General features: G+C 32.5%; 2 protein-coding genes across 3 annotated transcripts in view; one reads left to right on the plus strand and one right to left on the minus strand.

Annotated features, from left to right (window-relative positions):
* LOC111000630 (elongation factor-like GTPase 1) overlaps window positions 1-20,221 on the plus strand; it is an 87,439-nt gene that overhangs the window by 60,011 nt on the left and 7,207 nt on the right. The gene's annotated exons all lie outside the window — the stretch shown is intronic.
* Window positions 758-11,407, minus strand: LOC111000632 (protein giant-lens). 2 transcript variants are annotated; one of them, XM_022270153.2, is made up of 4 exons: window positions 11,169-11,407; window positions 3,320-3,444; window positions 2,467-2,734; window positions 758-2,220 (listed from the first exon to the last, which is right to left on the minus strand). In XM_022270153.2, exons 1-4 carry the CDS (start codon window positions 11,355-11,357, stop codon window positions 1,972-1,974), a joined length of 831 nt encoding a protein of 276 aa, XP_022125845.2. In that variant the 5' UTR covers window positions 11,358-11,407; the 3' UTR covers window positions 758-1,971. The 2 variants fall into 2 exon arrangements, with proteins under 2 accessions (XP_022125845.2, XP_022125844.2); XM_022270152.2 differs by having other exon boundaries at window positions 11,160-11,407.

The raw sequence follows: 20,221 nt of genomic DNA on the forward strand, positions 1-20,221 counted from the left end.
ATCGGTTCCCATATTAATTTTCCAATTAAATAATGAATTCGATGCTAAGACTCGAATGTGATATTATGACCAAGGCGATACAATATAAATTATAGTTTATTTCTGTTGTTCACATTCATAACTAAAGGTGAACAAAAATATCCCAGAAACAATAGTCGTTAGTAGAATTTTTAACCAAGTCTACCTTTCTGCATAGTTTCATTATACAGTCAAGTTGTTTTACCATAAGGAAGTGGACATGATGCTTGTTTACATCGGCATTATCAGGATTTGTATACCAATTTAGTAGGAGCGATGGTATTGTACTCGAACTCTACGCTGTTGGACAAAACTAATATCTATAAAATGCTTTCCGCATTCGTCTAAAGCAAGTAGCGATTTTAAACCATAGATTAGGATAGCAGTTTGTGTAAACAATTGTCTCTAGTAAATAAGTACCTATGCCAGGTTTATTTATTCGTCTCATGCGCTTTCAATAATGTTAAATATTTTCTATTGCTACTATTCTTGGTATTCCTGGAATCGTATTAGGTAGGTTACCTGCTGTAAACTGCTAAAAGATCTAGAAAGGTCTAGAAAAGGGAGCGAAAGAGGAAGAGCCTCCCCCGTTTAAATTGAGACAATATGTACTTTAACAGCTGCTTAAGGTCTGGTTGCGAATGCCCGAGAAGGTTGTGACTTGAAGCAAACATATTTGCTAGTATACATTTTTACAAACAATTTAGTCGAAATAAAATAACCTTTATGATATTGAAACATTTAATCGCTTTGTGTCAATAATTTAACTAAACCTACGTAAAACAAGGAAGACATACCTTATCGGTATAATACAAAATATTAACATTTTCTCATATTTACATAAATACACGATTGCTATATTCAATACAAAAGGCAACACAATCGTAAAAATAGTTAGCATTTAACAATAAGGCTCATCTAAAACAATAATATCGCAAACATAAACTTTGTCCATGGAAGACATTGAAACAAGGCAACAGTCTTAAAGTACACAATATATCTTTAGAACATTTTGCATTTAATAACGATTAAATCATAAAATCCTCAGTATTCCAGTTATATACGAAAAAGAATTGTACCACAAGCAAGACGATTGCTGCTATTTATAGTAATTTTCTTATATACAGCTGTAGGTGTTGTATATCTAAAAATATCCACAATATTGTGTGAATAAATATGGGGGACATACATACAATTGTATGAAGTTATACTTCTTTAGGCGCGTTAGGGAAAAAAAGATGAGAGGCAATTTTTACGATGCGTGCGCAACCGTCAAAATGCGACACTCTAAAGATAGCTACAGACAACATTTTAGATTTTTCTATTGTTAGTGTCGTTTTTCTACAATCGTAGAATAAAAGGTGACAGATAAAATTTTTGAAAAGATTTTTATCTTTTTACGCCAAAGAAGTATAACTTCTAACCTGTGCACATAAGTACACAGTACAGTACACACACGTTTTTTTATTAACGACTTTACAACATTTTTTTAATTGGGATTGATTTCGCTATTGGATATTACAGAATAAGGAGTATTTATGTCGACTTTTTACTATAAACATATAAAAGAAATACTTTGCGCTTTCGTCGTTAACATGAAATGCACGCCTTAGACCACAGTATGGCAAGTAATATAAAAATAATTTAATCTAACCGTTTGGAATGATACTTAAAAATATTATTTACAAAACATAACAGAAACAATTCCTATGTAATACCGATTTTAACTTACATATATTTACACTGAGGTCATCATAGCTGTCTATGTAGACAAATCAATGCTTAACTGGCCAGATATATATCGCATTAATATCTGTGATTTTATATGGATTCAGGTCCGTGTATGTTCTTATTTTAAAACTACCTTTACCGATTTGATTTCGTATTCTTACGATAATTTTGTACTGAACAGGTATTAACGAAGTAAGAAGCTTTGAACGTTAGACTAGGTTCTCAGTCTTTGTCTCCTACGAACCTGTAGCTATCAGGAGGCGGTTCTGGCATGCAGTAGCCGTGGTAAGTGCGGATATCTTCAGCAACGTAGGTGACCCCTGGCAGCACACCTGGTTCTGTATGGTGTTTGGGACATGTGTGGTCTCGTGGGCATTGACAGATTGTACTCGCGTTCACTTCGTCTATCTGTTTGTGGCGACGCCTGGCGCTGAACAGCCGGCATGGTTCTTTTCGCGAACACCTCAATCGCTGTAATAAAAAGAAATTGTTGTTAAATATTTTATAAAAATAAGAACTGCTAATAATATTTGATTTTGAGCGATTAAAAAAAATATTATTGAATAAAAATTATAACTGTTATCTTTATTCCAGATGCGAATGTTAAACAAAAACAAATAATATGATTCTTTATTATATCAACTCTGTAAGTTAGATTACAGTTTTTCAACTCCATCTAGTGGTGTCTTCGTAAACTACAACAGAAAAGATACTTACGCTTTGTGGCGAGCACGCGAATTGATACTGGTTGCCTTGTTCGCCGCTAGGTGTCGTGTAAGGCAGTTTCTTTAGTAGATATGTGACTGAAGACTTTGGACAGTGGCAATTAACTATCTGTTGGGTAGCATTGCTATCTGGCAATGAGAATATGGTCCATGCCGCGTCCTTGAAGTACCGGCATTTTGGCAATCGCCTCACTGGTTCACAGGTCTTGTATAATGTTGTCTTATCGGCGAGAGTATGATTGTCATCCGATGACAGATCACTGAAATATGAAAAAAAAATTAAGAACGTACCAAAATATATTTTACTCTAATGCAAAGATACTTTGAATGTTGGCATTATCTGCAAAATGTTAAGTGGGCTCTAGCTATCTCATTAAAATATTTATTGTTTTGCCGGCACACGTTAATGGAGTAATTAGTCTCTTATAATCGCTAGAAATGTAAAATGTCCACTTTAACACCGTTATACTCTTGCCCACATAATCGTAACGCAAACCACTTTCTAGCTCCTCTGTGTTGCTTTATTTTGCAATATCATATAACCTCAGAGCACTACAGAGTAAATGGCACAATATATACTAGGGTTGCCACTGCTTTTGCTATTATTTTCTATCTGTGCTGCACAGTTTTACCAGCTTTTATTCGGTCGTATAACCTCGATAAATGGACTCCGCCATACATATAAGATCAGGAATAACGCTTAGTATCAATCCCGAACGACAAAATTTTTATAAGAGAAAAGTATATGTTTGAATATGTTAGAGACATCTATTTCATGCTAAATAGGCGTAAGCTTATTATTTTAATAGTGTGATATAATTTTAATTTAAGATATTGTTACTCACCTAGAACAAGGCCTGTGTCCCAAGCAACGACATTTTCGTTCAATCCAAGGCTGGGCTGAATCATAAAGGTCGACTTTACTGCAGACTTGTCGTGCTCGGCAATCTGGCAAATCTTCTTCTGACACCTGGAAATTAAAATCCTCGATATGAAATACTATATTATGCTGTTCATTTCTGTAGTACATGTTTTCTATATATTCAATTCGTTAAAAAATAATCCTGAATTTATTTCTTGTATCTAAAATGGTACCGTGGATCAAACAATCGTTTGTAAGGAATTCTGAATAAAATTATCTAATTAAATAAATAAAGAATTTCTAACAAATATTCTGTATCGGTTTCATGGTTGAAAAACTACATAACTGTCTAAAGAATCGAGATTTTATTTAATATTCTGTGATACAATCCGGTAAACCTATATTTTAAATATAACTATTGTACCTCGCCAAGAATTTAGAGTAATTTTCCCAAATCTCGCGCATTTCAAATCGATTTGATACATTTTGTACATTCATCGCGTATTTTTATTTACCGTGCAGTTGTTGGATTTTGCATGCCATGAATAATAAGAATTATTGCGAAAGCTTATACTAAAAACATTCTGGGAATACAGCAAAAAATTACACTTTCATTCCTAAGCCACAAATTGTTAGAGTCGAGAGTGATAAGGAAACTTTTATGACGCTATATGAAAAGGTCAATAATAAATCATTAAACAGTTTAGTAAAATCAAGCTGTATAATATAGTGTTATCTTCGCGTGGGAGAAAATGGGTAAACACCTGCCATGATGATCTTACATCGAAAGATGCTTATCATAATAATGTACGAACATGTGTTCTATTCAAATTTTTTTCGCGGCAAGGACCATCGGTCGTGGCATACTTCCGGCCGGAATTACCGGCGACCTGTTGACTGTGGGAACATTTTTTCAACGCAAACATAACTCAACCCAGGGCTAGTTCCAGCGGACGCGACCCATAATAATATATCATAATTGTAAAATTTAACGGCTTTTTTTATGATATATTCTTCAAAAGATATTTTTAATGATATCAGATACTTTTTTTTATTAATTAAAGTATTTTCCGGGTTTTCTTTCTAAATGGATTTAACGTTATTTTATAACCCAATTTTATACCATGTATAAAACGAGGCAAGCAATACATACGAGGTTTAATTTAACGTTCAAACAGACAGCCCTAAGCCCTTAGGGGCGTGAAAACATTTTTTGTTGTTCCGGATATACTTCCGTTTCTTGTGCGTTGCGATGTATTTCGCGGAAACTGCCTTGGACGGATCAAAAGCCGGATATAGCCCTTTTGTAACGAAAACAAAAACACAATACATGGTTTGTTGAGTTCTTGACTCGAGAGCCACCTGCAATTTACCCTTCAATGGATTTAATACAAAACAATAAATGTATAAATAAATCATAATATTTATTGTGTTGGTATATGGGCTTAACGGAGCTTGCATATCGCGCTGAATGCTAATCGCATTTATAAGAAATGCTCTTTTTAGACTTCGATGAATATCAATCGAGGCTGACAATACATAAGTCATTTTTATTAGATGCTTTGAATACAAAGTCATAACACTAAAATAATTTTAAACTATAGCTTATTTGTCGCTACTAAATTGGTTTTATGCTTATTATGAAACCATTCCATGAAATGAGTAGCACAGTCATATCGAAGCTAGTTTTTAAGACTTTCAGAGAAATATCCACAAATAATGAAGTCTGTATCAAGCTTACACTGAAACTCCAACGGTTTTCTAACATACCTACAACTTTTTAAATTAATGACTTTTGCTTAACCTAAAATCATATCATATTTTAAACGCTGATTATTTAGTAATCGGGACAATATGTTGACTCTGTCATATATAATTTTTTTTAATCACATGAATACATTTACTTTTAGGTTTATTGATTATTATAACGAGACTCATTAAGTATTTACATTATTTTTGGGGTGCCCATAATTTTTTTAAATTAATTTGGTTTTTTAACGTAATTTGACCGTTGCCCGCTGGCGACAGATTTCAAGCACGCTTCTTTTATTGGTAAAATTAATATAAACCCTATTGTGTGTAATATAGAAACTATGGTGGCGTGAACATGAAAAGGGTGAAGATTGAAACTTGGATGCTGACTTTGCAAAGTAAAAATGGACTTACACGAGATAAAATAGGATATCTTTTTGTTGTTCGAGATGTTTCTCTTGAGTGAGGCGTGGGAGGGGGGGTATCCGGTGTGAACAGGTGCGCACACGCACCTATAGAAGATTGTTCATACGAGCTGCGGTTGCCTGCCGATTTTGGATAACCATAAAGATTTGTTATACAAATAATAATCGACCAAAAACTAGGTTATTATAATAAATATTTTATTGTATTATAAAACTTTAGTCTAGGTTGCACTATATTGTTAGTATGTGGCTCTGATATTCCTTGGTTATATAAAAAAACTCGTGTATTGACAGCCTTATAGTAAACTATGACCAAACGACCTTCCACAACCTTCGAAGGGCTATGTGGGCACACGCCTCCACTATCTCCGTTTTTTGTATCGTAGGTGTAACTGTTGTTTAATTTTACATTCTACTTATTTACATTTCGTAAGGTCGTGTATATGCTTTACACACTGTACAAATAACAATATTTAATATGTACATTATCTTGGAAATATTACATAGTTTTCGCAATGATCTTTTATAGAAATTAAAGGGATGCTTAATAAAACCGGGCATATTCGTCGTTATATTTCAATATTATCTTGAATTTTCGTGATACCCATTGGCAAAGTTAGGTCTAAGTAACTAAGTCAACGCGGGACCGTGCTGTATAATGCACGCAAAATGTCAAGAAAATAAAAACAAATCACTGTAAGCGTATTTTTATAATACTATACGCCATTTTTGTAAAAAACGGATTAATAAGAATGTGCTTTATTCACTACGCTATATACCTAATACCTACGTACAAATTGTTCGTTCAAAAGACATCAACGGCGCCGGAAACTCATGCGCACGCACGCCATTTAATTAACTCGTCTCATATAGCCTCATTGTATGCAATAGGTGTCCAATAACCAGGAATTACATCAATACTTAGTACTTGCACATATTCACTACCACGATAATGTTAATTATCATTTAATTAGTCTTTTATATAAAAGAATTTTGTATCTGTCACATTTTGATGCATCGCTAAATTTTTTAATAAATTTATTCGATTTTGTTTACAACAGATTTATTAATCAACATGAGATTTTAAGGGATATGTTATTTGATTAAGCGAAGCAAGGCTAAGAAACAGGGTATTAACAGTTTCATCTTTATACGGGAAATATTTTTTTGTTTCGTCTATTTTGTTATATGACGCTGTAATGGATTGCATTACAGTTCTGATAAATGTTATTGAATGTACGTAACATTAGACCGGCCCGCACAGTATTGAGACACGCCATCTTACACCATTGTATGGGCATCCGGAGGAGGCATTGATGGTACACGTGTCCTCAATCGGAAACCCCATTCCTCAAGTGTGCCCAACTCAAAAGGATGAGTGGGAATGATAAAAGACGAGATTTCGTTGAGATGCTTTGAGCAACTATGTTTGGATGAAATTCTTTATTATTTAGTTGAAAGAGGATTCTTATTTTTCGATATGAGAACCGTACAATGTTTAACGTTTCTGAAGTATAATTAAAATTATGTTAATGTAATATAGGTACAATTATTTCTAATATTTTAGTTCATATGTCACAATTGTCAAAAGTATGTAGGTACCTACTAACTTTTCTTTGTCAACACCTAAGCCAAAACTTAATGTCCAAGTTCCAAGGTTTAAGATTGAATTTTTTACAAACAAAAACCAATCATCATAATAGAACGTGAAAAAACAGAAATCAAAACTTTCCGGTCTCAGTCGATTTGCTTATTTTCTAAGATAGAGTAACAAAAAGTATTCGTTTTTTCGTCGCGTAAGGCAGGTGCTTTGAATCTCCTATTAGTTTTTGCTTTTCACTCCTTGTACTGACTTCATAAGGAAATTTTACCAATAAGAAACTTAAAAATAAATATAATATTGATAAGAAGTTTTTATCGAATTTTTAAATTATAATAAGTTTAAAATCGTAATATTATATAATGTATGCTTAGTTTGGAATTCTATGGGGCTTATGTATGTGAAATACATAGGTAATATTTGAATAATACATAATGAATAACTAAATTATTCTCCGATATATTACAGTTCATTCCTTGATATAAGTAATAATTTGTCCTCGCCTTAGAAAATTGTCTTTACCTTTAATGTTCTTAGACTCGTGTCTTCAACTGAATTAAGTACTATTTCTGAATGTTGAATAACCAGAATATTGAGTAATATTGCAAATGTATCAAGGGCAGTCGAGTGAAAGACCCTTTGAAAGTTTCAAAACCTCAAGGATTTTGGTTTTATTCCAAATTCAAAATTGTTTATTTTAAACAGACATTGGATAGTATTTGTCTTATATTTAATGAAACATGAAGAGTCCTTTACCTGGATTATATAGTAAGTTGATTTAAGAAACCCAAAACCAATAAGAAATATTAACTATATTTTTCGTACAAAAACTTGTTTTTATCGACTTAAAAAGACAAAACAAAATGTATTTTAGTAGAATATTATTGATACCTAACCCGGCTTTAGTAGAATATTATTGATACCTAACCCGGCTATGCCCTTAAAATTTCTATACTGGTTTAAATTTCATTCAGTTCACCATATAGATATGTTTATAACAGTAGTTGGTTTTACCACCTCCGCTAAGATGTAAATTGTATGTAAATATTCACAATAAACAGGCTTCCGTAAAATGTAGTTCGACCAAATATGGCGACTTCCCCATAGACTCAATCACGTAGGCCGCGATAGCTATGGTCTATAGAATGTTGCATAAAACATTAAATTGCATGACATTCCTTCATATGGTTATGTTATAAGTAATCTGTGTCAATAGCAACCAACGCAACTGATGTAATTTTAAAAATAAGATTCAAAATTCGAATTTCGAATGAACTCGTTTGTAAATTTTATTAATGAGCCTTTTTTACGGGACTATAACATTAAATTACTGAGTTTGTTGTTTTTAATTTATTAACACATATATGAAAAAATTATCTAGAACATTTAAAACCTTTCTAATTATATATTTTTTAAACTACCTACTACTTATAAATTACATGTAGATAGAAAATAGTAGCTAGATAGCTGTCGTTGGTTAAACCAAACGAATATTCAGCTTTGAATCCGGAAAATTTACTTTAAGTTCTGAGTTGATATAGCAAAGATTCAAGTGGAAAGGAAATTTCATGCATTAAATATTTTTTCCTCTGCGTCCGCGCAGGCGTCCGGCGGTATCATTTGCTGGGCTCCCGTTATGTCCGTCTCGACGTTTCTTGTCATCCTATCGGATATTTATACGACACATGGAAATTGCGATTTCATTTCGACTAATGAACCGATTCGTTTAATTGCAATCGCATTACTTTTATGCAGGTGTAATCAACCTTTATTGAACATTGAATTCTCCCACGCTCTTGTAGAAACCACTTTAAAAATTGGTAAATAAAATTAAGAAAGAAAAGAAGAAAACTATGGGTAAGGTAGCAATTATATTTTTCTAAGTAACAAAAACTCACATTAACAAATGCAATATACATAATATACATCGCATGATTATAATATAATGTTCTAATTTTGATAATTTGTATCACCAGTATACTGTGTAATGTGTCATCATTATTTTCATCAAAAGCCAAATATTTCGTAGAATCCCTAATCTATACCAGACATACTAAACCGTAATTTTCTAGACCTAGTATTAGTCTAGTTTAAATTTAGATTGGCGTCTATTCAATCATATTGGCATTGTTGGGTAATGGTTAAATTGTATACATTATTCTATTAACTGTCACCAACAGCCCAAATTAGACCTTCACACTATTCTAATAGATTTATTATTGTATTATTTTCGTCTACAGAGAGTATTCTAGACAGAATAGTCTTAACAGAATATGTTTAGCCTTAATAGTTTATTTTAGGCTTAGTTTATTTTTTTTTAATCATTTTGTTACAACTTCCTTTAGCAACATTTATTGATGACAAGCATCCCGTCGTTTTACACGATAACTGTTGAAGGCTTCCATATAATCGAATACTCAAAAAGAATTTATTAATTTCGACCTTCCTATTCTAACAACAAAACTTAACGTCATATAAATAAATAATTGATTAAAGACGTGCATTAAAAGTACAATCTTAGTGTAATTTATCCCTTCGAAGTTGTAACTATGGTACCAAAGCGGATGATCTTCCCTTCTGTGGTTTTGTCATACAAATCTTAGGTTGGTTACTCTTTGTTTGAACGGTCCATTGATCTTTTAAAGTGCAGGAAGCTGTTGAAAAGCCCCCTAATAGAAAGAGACATTTCTGTCATATTCACTGCTTGAATGTTCTCTAATCAAAATATTCGATATTTTATTCACGTTTTTTTTAAACTCTTAAAACTGAGATTAAAATAAAGCTAAATTCTCCATACTGTCTCTGGCATATGAATAAACGAAGATAACTCTTAAATTCCATTCCACAATAAGATGTAAAACGAAAAGGTTACCGTTACAAATCAGTTTAAAGCCAGTGACACAAAAAGAAAAAAAAAAGGCTTTTTTATCAAATAGTACCCACTGCCCGGGACGGAGCCTCGTAAGTCATCAAAGCTGTCAAGATAAGAATGAGTGAATGAACACCTGCCGCTACCGGTGTTACGCATGCTCCTACGCAAGCGTGCACAACACCAATTCCATAATATAACCCTTAAAACCCGAGAATTATCACAGCATTTTGACTTTTAAATTGCGAACGATACAGCTCATTTTCGGTGTTATAAACATATTTCTAACATTACAACTCGAATACACGCAATTACATCTTAGAACGATTATCTTGAATCGACTTTAAAATTAGGCATAATAATATGATTAACGTTGTTTTTAATATGACTTACAAAACTTGATATCCGTGACTCCTTTTCTATTTTTATTAAACTCGGTATCATTATTGCGGTTGATCGCATGGCCGGCTAAAGGAAATCGGTGACAGATTAATTTTATTAGTAATTTGTTGAAGGTACAAATAAGACTTGATTGGGACCGGACAGTTGGTGCCACGTGTGCGCTAGAGCAATTTTAATTGGGTTAATTGTCGGGTGTTCCCTTCCTGGTATCTGTATGACGAATACATTTTTACCAGATGTTTCTAACAGCGAACGAATTCGAATAATTTCCTCTAGCTTATTTCCGAGAGCTTAATAAAATTGACTTCTTGGTAAGATAAAGCGATCTCACGAGTAGTGGAATGTTGCTTGAATAGCTTTTGAAAGGGACCTAATATTTTTTGTTAAACTGATGTCGTATACGTAGGATTAGGATAAAGGCTTTATAATATACATATATCAACATTTATAAGTTTCTTATACTGAGAAGTAGGATTTTGAAAGCCTTACGGCTTGTAAAAGAATGTTAATTTTTCCGGTACAATTGATGTATTTTTAGATTTCTATTTATCGCCTAATTTTCGTTTCGCATGTTTGCCTAGCAAACTTAATTGAAACAAGAATTTCGACATTACGTCCCTAATGTGAGTAAATTATTTTCTCGTATCATTTATATTGTGTATAAAACTATAACAGACACGGCAAAGGTATTTCGCAGAGCAATCGAATACTCAATACCTTCATACCACAAGACGCAAAATAATATCCACCTTTAATAAAAGTATAGATTACATACAATACTTACGCCTGTTTGGTACAGAATCTTGAGTCCGCTTTTCTGTTGCATCGTCCTTCTATGAGGCAAAAGAGGCAATTTGTCCGGTCGACGTATGTGGATTTCGGCTGAGGGCCTAAAGGCTTCAAGGGGTGTTCTGATAACGCCCCGGACTTCGTTAAGGAGCCACACGAAGACGAATAAAGCTAGCACTTGCATGATCACGTCACAAAAAGTGTTTAGTCGCGCGCGAGTAGTTCGCGGGTCGGTTAAGTTCGGACTGGCTGTGGCACGCTCGTCGCAGGTACGACTTGGCCTACGCCTCGGTATAACCACCTTATACTGCGACTGTGTCGCTTTAATACTTTATAGTAAAAACGTATTTTACAATGATTCGAAAGCTTGTATCTAGCTTCATACTGAGAGTTGTTTTTAAAATTTAACATTATAAGTCAAGCCTTTTCGCTATACCACTAAAGTAATTAGATTTTTGTATGTTGTATGGATTAAGTTATGAAATATGTATCTCTTAAAAAGTAGACGACACATACCGGAATGTAACTACACTTTATAAACGTGTATAAAATTTCAAGGTCATAAGCACGTACAGATCAGAAACTAATAATAATTTTATGAATACCGTGTTCTAATATTTAATATTTAAATATCAACGGATCAAAGCTTTTAAATCCGACTGGGGTTGACTTCCACCGACGATGTTTTTTTACACAATCTCGTTGCTTGTGAATTAAGCTGCGTTTATAATGTTTATAACTAAGTTCTTAATAAATTCATTTCTGTATGAGTTTTCTATAAACATTGAAAAGAAACTCCTTAAAGTTAGTTAGTTCAAAGTTACTATATTAAGTTAAGATTAATAGTAGATATAAATGTAAAAACTAACTAATGCAGGATAATGCAGGATGGATTTTCTTTGATAGTAATCCTTTATCTACAAATTTGAATAGATAATAGTATCGTCAGTATAAAAATCTTTTGTATTTTGCTATTCATAGTTATTCCCTTATACAATGAACTTACAATAATTCCACTTAAGTCGATCAATGACCACTTCAACGGAACGCCACCGTACAATCGTCCAAAAACAAAATCGTTTCGAAACGGAAATTCCTAGAAGATTGTTTAAACAATTCTCGGGAACATATTGTTTTACCATTGTAACGCGAGCTTAGTTGTCTTGCCTCTCACTCGCTCCCATTCACCAGTCTCGAGCCCGTATGAATGAACTGTTTCTTATGAATGAATAGTACTATGTATACGTATCTTTGTGATGGTCATTTCGAGTTATATAGGTAGGTTTGGCACGTGGTCCGTTGGCATTTCGTCTTTTTCGTAACGGTCATGAATGTCATTACATCAAGTATGTATTTATAAACTAGACGATCAAAATTCAAACATGATGAAAGATTAAATATTTATTTGATCACGCCAAAGGGGATTTTTTTCTGACCTGCCAGTTTTTAATACATACAATTCAATCTAAAGTTTTATACTCTCAACATAGTATAGAACACAATGAATAGGCATTATAAACCCTTCATTAAAAAAAATATTTAATTGTTAAAAACAACGCAAAATTAAAAACCCTTAATGAATTCAAAACAGGAAATTGCATCATTTCATTTCAGGTTCAACATACTTTAAACGATTACTATTCTATTTTCAAAAATAATAAATTTACTATTCATTATTTTACTGACTGCTATAATTTTAAATAATGCTATTGTTACGAATATTATCACACTTAAAAGTAACCGTTCGCAGGAAATAGCATCTGTAATAATAAAGCGAATTCTTAAATTAATCTGTAAAATGTATCTATTCTATTGTAATTTGTTACGATCCATCTTATTTAAGCATACAAATTGATATAATTCTTGATTATCTACTAAATTTATATTCTTTTTAGATCTGTATTTTTGCAGCAATAATTATTGTAATTATTTAAAAAGATCAAGACAAGTCTTATTATATTTTCCTTGTATTCATACCTCTAGTAATCATAAAATATAAATAAAATTTTTTTTGATTCATGATAACCCTTTAGAAGAAATGCCTATTCTCAGAATTGCACCAAGATACAACAATCAATAACTTCGTCCTCCATGGACGTTGCCTGTACTGTTAAAAATTTATATCTAAAATAAATATTTAAACGTGCCATTGTGTTTTAAGTGCATCATAAAATAGGATTGTTTAAAGAGAGGAAATACTAGCAAAAAAGTGTTAGCTGGTCAACCATGGGTATTGTACTATAGACAATAAGATACTTGAGAAGTGGTAAGTTTTTGTTCCTTTAAGTATCTGTGGCACGCGTGTCTTAGTATTAAGATATCTAAAGACTCTTGATACTTAAAAATCTTTAATACAATAGCCGTACTTTTTATCTATTTTTTTTTTTCATTTTGTTTTTAATTTCAGCCAGTGATAATGTGCAATTTGAAATGTAAGCAAGATGAATCGGGATACTTAAGTAATGTTTTCGATATATAAATAGAAAAATGGTTAGGTACTGCACTTTAATTTAATATTATATATTTAAGTTTTATTTTTCATTTAAATCCAAAAAAAACAAGGTCTCACCTTATAATATTCTATATAAAGACTGTAAATCGTACAAGCGAGATTAAATAGAGAGTAAAAAATATTATTATACATAATAGATACATATGAATAAGTTGAATTTATTTAGCCAAGCATAAATTAGGGTATTGCAATTCTCTGGTGTTATGTTAAGATTTGAGGGTATGTATGTTGAAACAATATGATGTGTGATTCGTTTTACCAGCTTTTCTGTCCTAATAATTAAAAAAAAGTGGTAATAGTTTTTTTCTTTATGCATTTCACAATTATTTTGATATTTTTTTATGCAAATACGTAAGCTGTATCTAAGTTTGAAAGTTTCAACAGTGTTTACATAAAGAACAAACTTAGAACTAACACATTAGTCCTATCTTGATTGTTATTAACAAACTTTTATCACGCGACGGTACTGGCCGTGCTAGGTTACTGAGAAACTTGCCCTATAAACTTTGACTTAAGATATCATTCTTGCATGGTTCAATTTCTTGATTCTTTTCTAAGTAAAGGTCGTTCTAGTATGATGACGTTCCCGCCGGATGAGTAGAACTTGGACAAAATGACGCTATCATCAAAAACGACAGAAATAATGCTGACTGTATTTGGTCTAATTTTACGTTAATGGACCAATAACATTCACTCGAACTATGATTTATCAAATATGCATTCTGTTATGTTATGTTTGAATACGCTTTATGGAAATGGAAAAAAGCACTTAAAAAAAGAAGGACAAGTTAGATTATCCAAGAAAAGAATTACTTATTTGTTGATTGATTTGTTAAATTATTCCATATTTGAAATATAATTATTTCTAAGACGTGGAAAGAATAGAGAATTTATAAAGAAATTATGTTTAATAAATGTATCCATTTATAGTTCATTCTATTTAATTTTGTAATAAATTTTGTTGCTTATCAAATGGCTAATTTTTATTACAAAAAGCTATAAAAATAACTTAAATTATGATCACATTAGATTTAATTTATAGAACTAGCATTATTATTGCCCTTAGATTAGAATAAAAAGAAATAAAGCTGACTTTAGGTAAATTTATTAAGTATTTAGATTTATAAGGCAATAAAAGGAAACTGCTTACATTTATCAGATTATTTTAATATTCTGTCGTTTTAAATTATGAACATCGTGACTTTTATTCGCAGTATTTCTGACATAAATTCGAAACACGCAAAAGGACCCTTTTAGGGCGTTATAATTTCTACATTAATATTCTATTATATAAAAAAAACATCTTGATTTATTTTATAATTATTTATTTATAATTATCTTTATGGTTCTTCGTTCTTAACTGAAATATATAGATATGAAAATCCAATCAATGCAATCTGTATCATATTAGACCAATCTAAAAAGCAACATTATTTTCAAATACTATGATTAGTATTATAAATAAATGTATACATTTTATTGCAAATAATAAAATTAGACAAGCAAAAAAACACAGTCTTAAGTGTGCCAGAGGATCTCACGAAGATAGTCCAAATTAAACGAAGATTAAGAAAAATTAAAAATATTGAAGGAATGGTACCCCAGAGACCAAAGAAGAGGACGACAACCAAAAGATGGACAACCTCATATTAACAGTAGGCTACAACTGGAGAAGAGTCGCAAAGGATAGATAACAGTGGAACGGCGTAGATGAGGCCTTTGCCAAGAGACACACTGAACGCCGAGATATGTCTACTGTAGTCAAAATATATTAAAAATCACACATCAAAGTTTCGAAATATAAAGGCATTATAATTATGCATTTTAAAAAGATTTTTGTAGAATATAATCGTGGAACGTGTCGAGTTACAGGAAAATATGCCACGTGTAAGAAATAGCAAATATCAATTTTGTCAATTCATCCTATAAATTCCCACACTTATGATATTTTTGGATCGCTACGTACTCTATGGACTTGCGCTATTTCATCCTTAAACCTTATGAAACCAAAACAGGAGACATATAGGTTTCCCATAAACAACAGTGGGATATGAGAGAGTTTAATTTTGCATCTGTTTTGTGGGTTTAATTATATTTTTCATAATAGGATTGTATTCACTTTAGCATTATAAATTGTATCGCTAGGAAGCCTCAAACACATGAAGATAGATATAACTTTTTCACAACATAAATGCCAATAAATTATTATAATATATTAACCTAAACTAGTAACAAATGTATAACTATTTAAAAAATATAAACAACTTTTTCTTTTAGTCTAATTGATGATTCATTGTGATATAAATTGCTATTTTGTAGTAGAATGTACTTATAGATATAAGTATATAAAACTTAGCCGGTCTTATAATATAAAATGGTTTATTACCCATCATCTAAGGTACAACACGCTGACATAAACAAAATTTTTTATAATAAATAAACAAATCTAACATTGACTTGTTTACGTTGTCTAACTTACACGTGCAACCTTCCCCTCTGCCCACGTGCAACCTTTGAAGCCTCAAATACCTATTGAAGCCTCCAAAAATAGCTCATTTGATGTACACGCTTGCACAATTACATCTCAATAAATTTCTTTACGTGTATTAAAATTCAACATAACCGCCTCCAGGTTTTATTATAGAAGATAGTGTACATTCTCAAAAGTCGCCAACCCACTAGTGAACCATGGTCTTAACATCTTTAAAAAATGCAGGTTTTTATATAAAAAAATATATGATGAATTGACCAATTATATTTGCACTTCAGACTTCCTTAGGGCCTGTTTCACAATGTCCGGATAAGTTCCAAATAAGCTATTTATTACTTATTGGTAGGATAAATTGTATTTTTGCGTTTCACGACTGTCAAATAGCGCTATACGTCATGAAATGCAAAGTATCTTATTTGGAACTTTTATCTTTCGAATAATTTATGTGTTGCATAGCTATTTGGCACTTTATCCATACATTGTGTAACAGGCCCTTAGCGAGGTCCCTATTATTAACGCGTTTTTCGAAGGTTCAATGTAATGCAGTGACACGAACCGTTATGATGCCCAAATTGTGAAACACTTTGCGTGTGGAAACGAATGCACATGCTCTCATGAAAGGTTAAAAGTAAAACAAAACCAATTAACAGATTGCAAGTGAAGTTTCGGCTATACTCCCACGTCTTGGCCGTCTCGAATGACATCGTTAGGGTTGCCACATGATAGGTGACTTACAGATATTTTATTTAATAGAGTACTGACAACTCACACCTTATTTTTACTACTGTTAAATAAGCCTTTAGTGGGGGTGCATACTTATGTGATCTTGATCATTTATTTCTTTTTGCTTATCTCCTTCGAGATAGTTCGAGATAGAATAAGTTCAGGGTCCGCGTACTCCTTATTATACATTTGCATTACGTGTAAGTATATTATTTCGAGCATAGTTTATACCAAAATAGGGCAATAAAATGTTTGGTTTGATGAGTTCTATAATCAGGTACATTTAAGTTTAATATTGTAATAATAAGACGCAAAGGTGACTTATATAACAATGTAAAATGTAATAAAGAGTAGCCACTATCATCCCTGAGACTGTACACCAATATGCTTTCTGTCTATGTGCGCATTCAGTCAGGCTAAGTACCAACTTTCATAGGGAAAAAATTATCACAAAACACATATTATGCTTTAACAGGCGTCACTTGTCTTTATTTTTTATTTTTTGGAGCAGTGTATTCTACGTGCGAAATTATATTCTCCAATTTATGTACCGCTCTGGCAATATAGTTTTTTATTATAATTAAAGATAAACATATAGGTAGGTTGTCGTACTATTTCTATATCTCTGCTGGTCGTGTCCTCATGTTTTTTTATATATTTGTTTGTATGTTAATTTTGACATGTGTTTGTCCTAATTTTGTGGTACAAATAAAAAAAAAGCTGAATGACCTAGCGAAGTAAAACATAGTATAACTTACATATTTATGTCGGACTATAAATTATTATGTAGACACATTTAGACACAAAATATATGTATTATGAAATTATTTAACTCACACAACATTACGCCACAGTACAGTGTCTAAAATGTCTGTCCGTAGCTTTATACATATTGTTTGTTATCTACTAATTAATTTGCTATTATAGATTCTGAGTTTCTGACTTACTGAAAAGCAATCTTATACAAGTGCGACTACCTAACGAAATCAAAACCATTGTCCAAATCGACGATCAGTGACTTATATTTTGTCTTAAAGCCCAAGTTTTTGACAGCCCTAGAGGCAGGATATAGGTTCTTAGCGGTGCACGAGAGCGGATGCGATCGGGTTCTTGCAAGCACGACTTATTTGTGCTCACGACGTTAAGTGTCACAAAACAATAGCCCGTAACAAGCTAGAATTGTTCTATATACAAAAAGAAATGAATAAACTCATCGCATTGAGAATTTATAGTATTGACCAGTTCAATATAATTTGGTAGTAGTAGTCATCCCTTGGCGAACCCCGGGGGCCCATATTAAATCATCTTAAGCGTGTGAAGAGCAGAGGTGTTTTTACTGGGTAGGCTGAATAGCAGAGGCTTTGAGTATAGACCCAGCCCTACAGTCCCCGCTTCTAATCAAAATATAAATATTAGGGTTGATTGAGTTTTCGGAATTAGGCGCACATTTCGTCTGTTATAAGTTAAATGCCTACTCAGAAGTTCCCACTTCGCAGGCTTCACGTAGCGACCTTACTGCTCCGAGAATTCTGCTAGGGAGTCTTGGTCCTAGATTACATCATTTCCTTAAGATTTTTTTATAGACAACTAGATGTTTAGCGTACTGTGTCAGACACGTGTCATAGACTTTTTGAGTTTTTATCTTCACCGTAGGTGTATGTTGTGCACATAGAAAGAAAATTTTCAAACCAATAATGCTCTACTGAACGGAAGAGAAGAATTGGCAATAAACTATCCGCCACTCTTTTTATTCTTTAAGTTTTTTCTTTTACACAACGATTTCTCCATTTAAATCCTTTTTTAATTGGTCCGACTTCCTTTAAATAACATAAAACAAATGAAAGTCAATCGAAACACATGGATATTCGATAATCACAGCCCGAGGCTCGCATTTCCGCTGAAACATATTAAGGTTCTATGCTATTAGCTTGAACCCACCCGGCTAATAGTAATTGGCTACCGTTTGTTAAGATTTATGATAACAGGTTTGAAAATTATTACAACCTATCATTACGTATTGTGTTGAGGAAGGAGGTAATTATTTTTTTATTTGTTGCTTCTGAACTAATTTATGAATGTAAACTTTAACGTATTCAGATTACTTTTTCTATACACCTTATTGTTATTAGAAAAACTGTATAAGACGGACAGTAAAATTGTTTTACATGTGGTACTTTGATTATTATTTATTTTACTTTACGTACATTCAAAGCAAAAATTTACTTGTGGATCTTAATAGTATCTTAACGGGTCCAACGCGATTAAAGCTATATTATGCTTAAACCTTTGGTAGAGAAATTTAAATTCATTGACATTTAGTACTAACTGGCATACTACTTTCAGAATGTGTGTACTTCTTCCTCCTATAGTCAAATGTATTTATTTGCCTAATTTAATTTGTATTTTTATAAGTCAAAAGTACAGCGACGCTCAGAGACTTAATTGCACACTCACGCGCCTTCTCTCCACCCAAGGGACATTAAGTCCAATGCTCATATGCTTATATCTACTGTCTATATTAAAAATTATTTTTTACCTGTGCACGAAACACCATAGCGATTATAGATAGCATATAATCTGTGCTGGTTTTTCTCGATGGCGGATGCGAACGTTATCAAGAGAGCGCGAAGTGGGCCGGTAATTATAGCTAATGTTTAGCGTCCTTCGAACGGTGTAGCTTTTTGTTCTTGAGCAATTATTTTGTGCCAACACTCCGGCGGAAGCGCAGTGGCGCGACAGTAATGGGTACCCAATACGTTTATAGCTACGGTAATAGTACCCAACGTTACTGAATAATTTTGCTACACATTTTTAATCATAGTTAAAATCCCAAAAGTATTTAATTGCAATACTACCCCTGACAGTGTAGGTTTGATCCGAGGCTGTGCACTAATGAACCCCCTGTGTATCGGTGATCGGTGCATTTCTACAATCGCGGGTACGGTAGGAAACAAAAGGAAATATGTAAAGAAGCCCGATCTCTATAAAAAAACAAATAATCAAGAAACAGAAATCTGAGGCTAGCCAGATCTAGAAGGTTCTGGCGCCATACGTTGTATTTATAATTGCATTAGCATTTATGATACGCCATTTATAAATATATAAAACAAAGTCGCGTTAGTTACACCACTTATATTTTAAGGTCGGCTGGACCGGTGTTAGTTATCTCTTTTCCGAATAGCAGAATAAGTAATAAATATCGGACAATTTATAGAATTACAATAAATTAAATTTACACTTCAATTTACAAATCAATTATGTTTATCGAAAAATGCTATCGGTTTGTAAATCATATAGTGTCCCTGATGCATATATTGCATTA

The sequence above is a fragment of the Pieris rapae genome, chromosome 5, assembly GCF_905147795.1.
Source record: "Pieris rapae chromosome 5, ilPieRapa1.1, whole genome shotgun sequence".
NCBI lineage: Eukaryota > Metazoa > Arthropoda > Insecta > Lepidoptera > Pieridae > Pieris > Pieris rapae.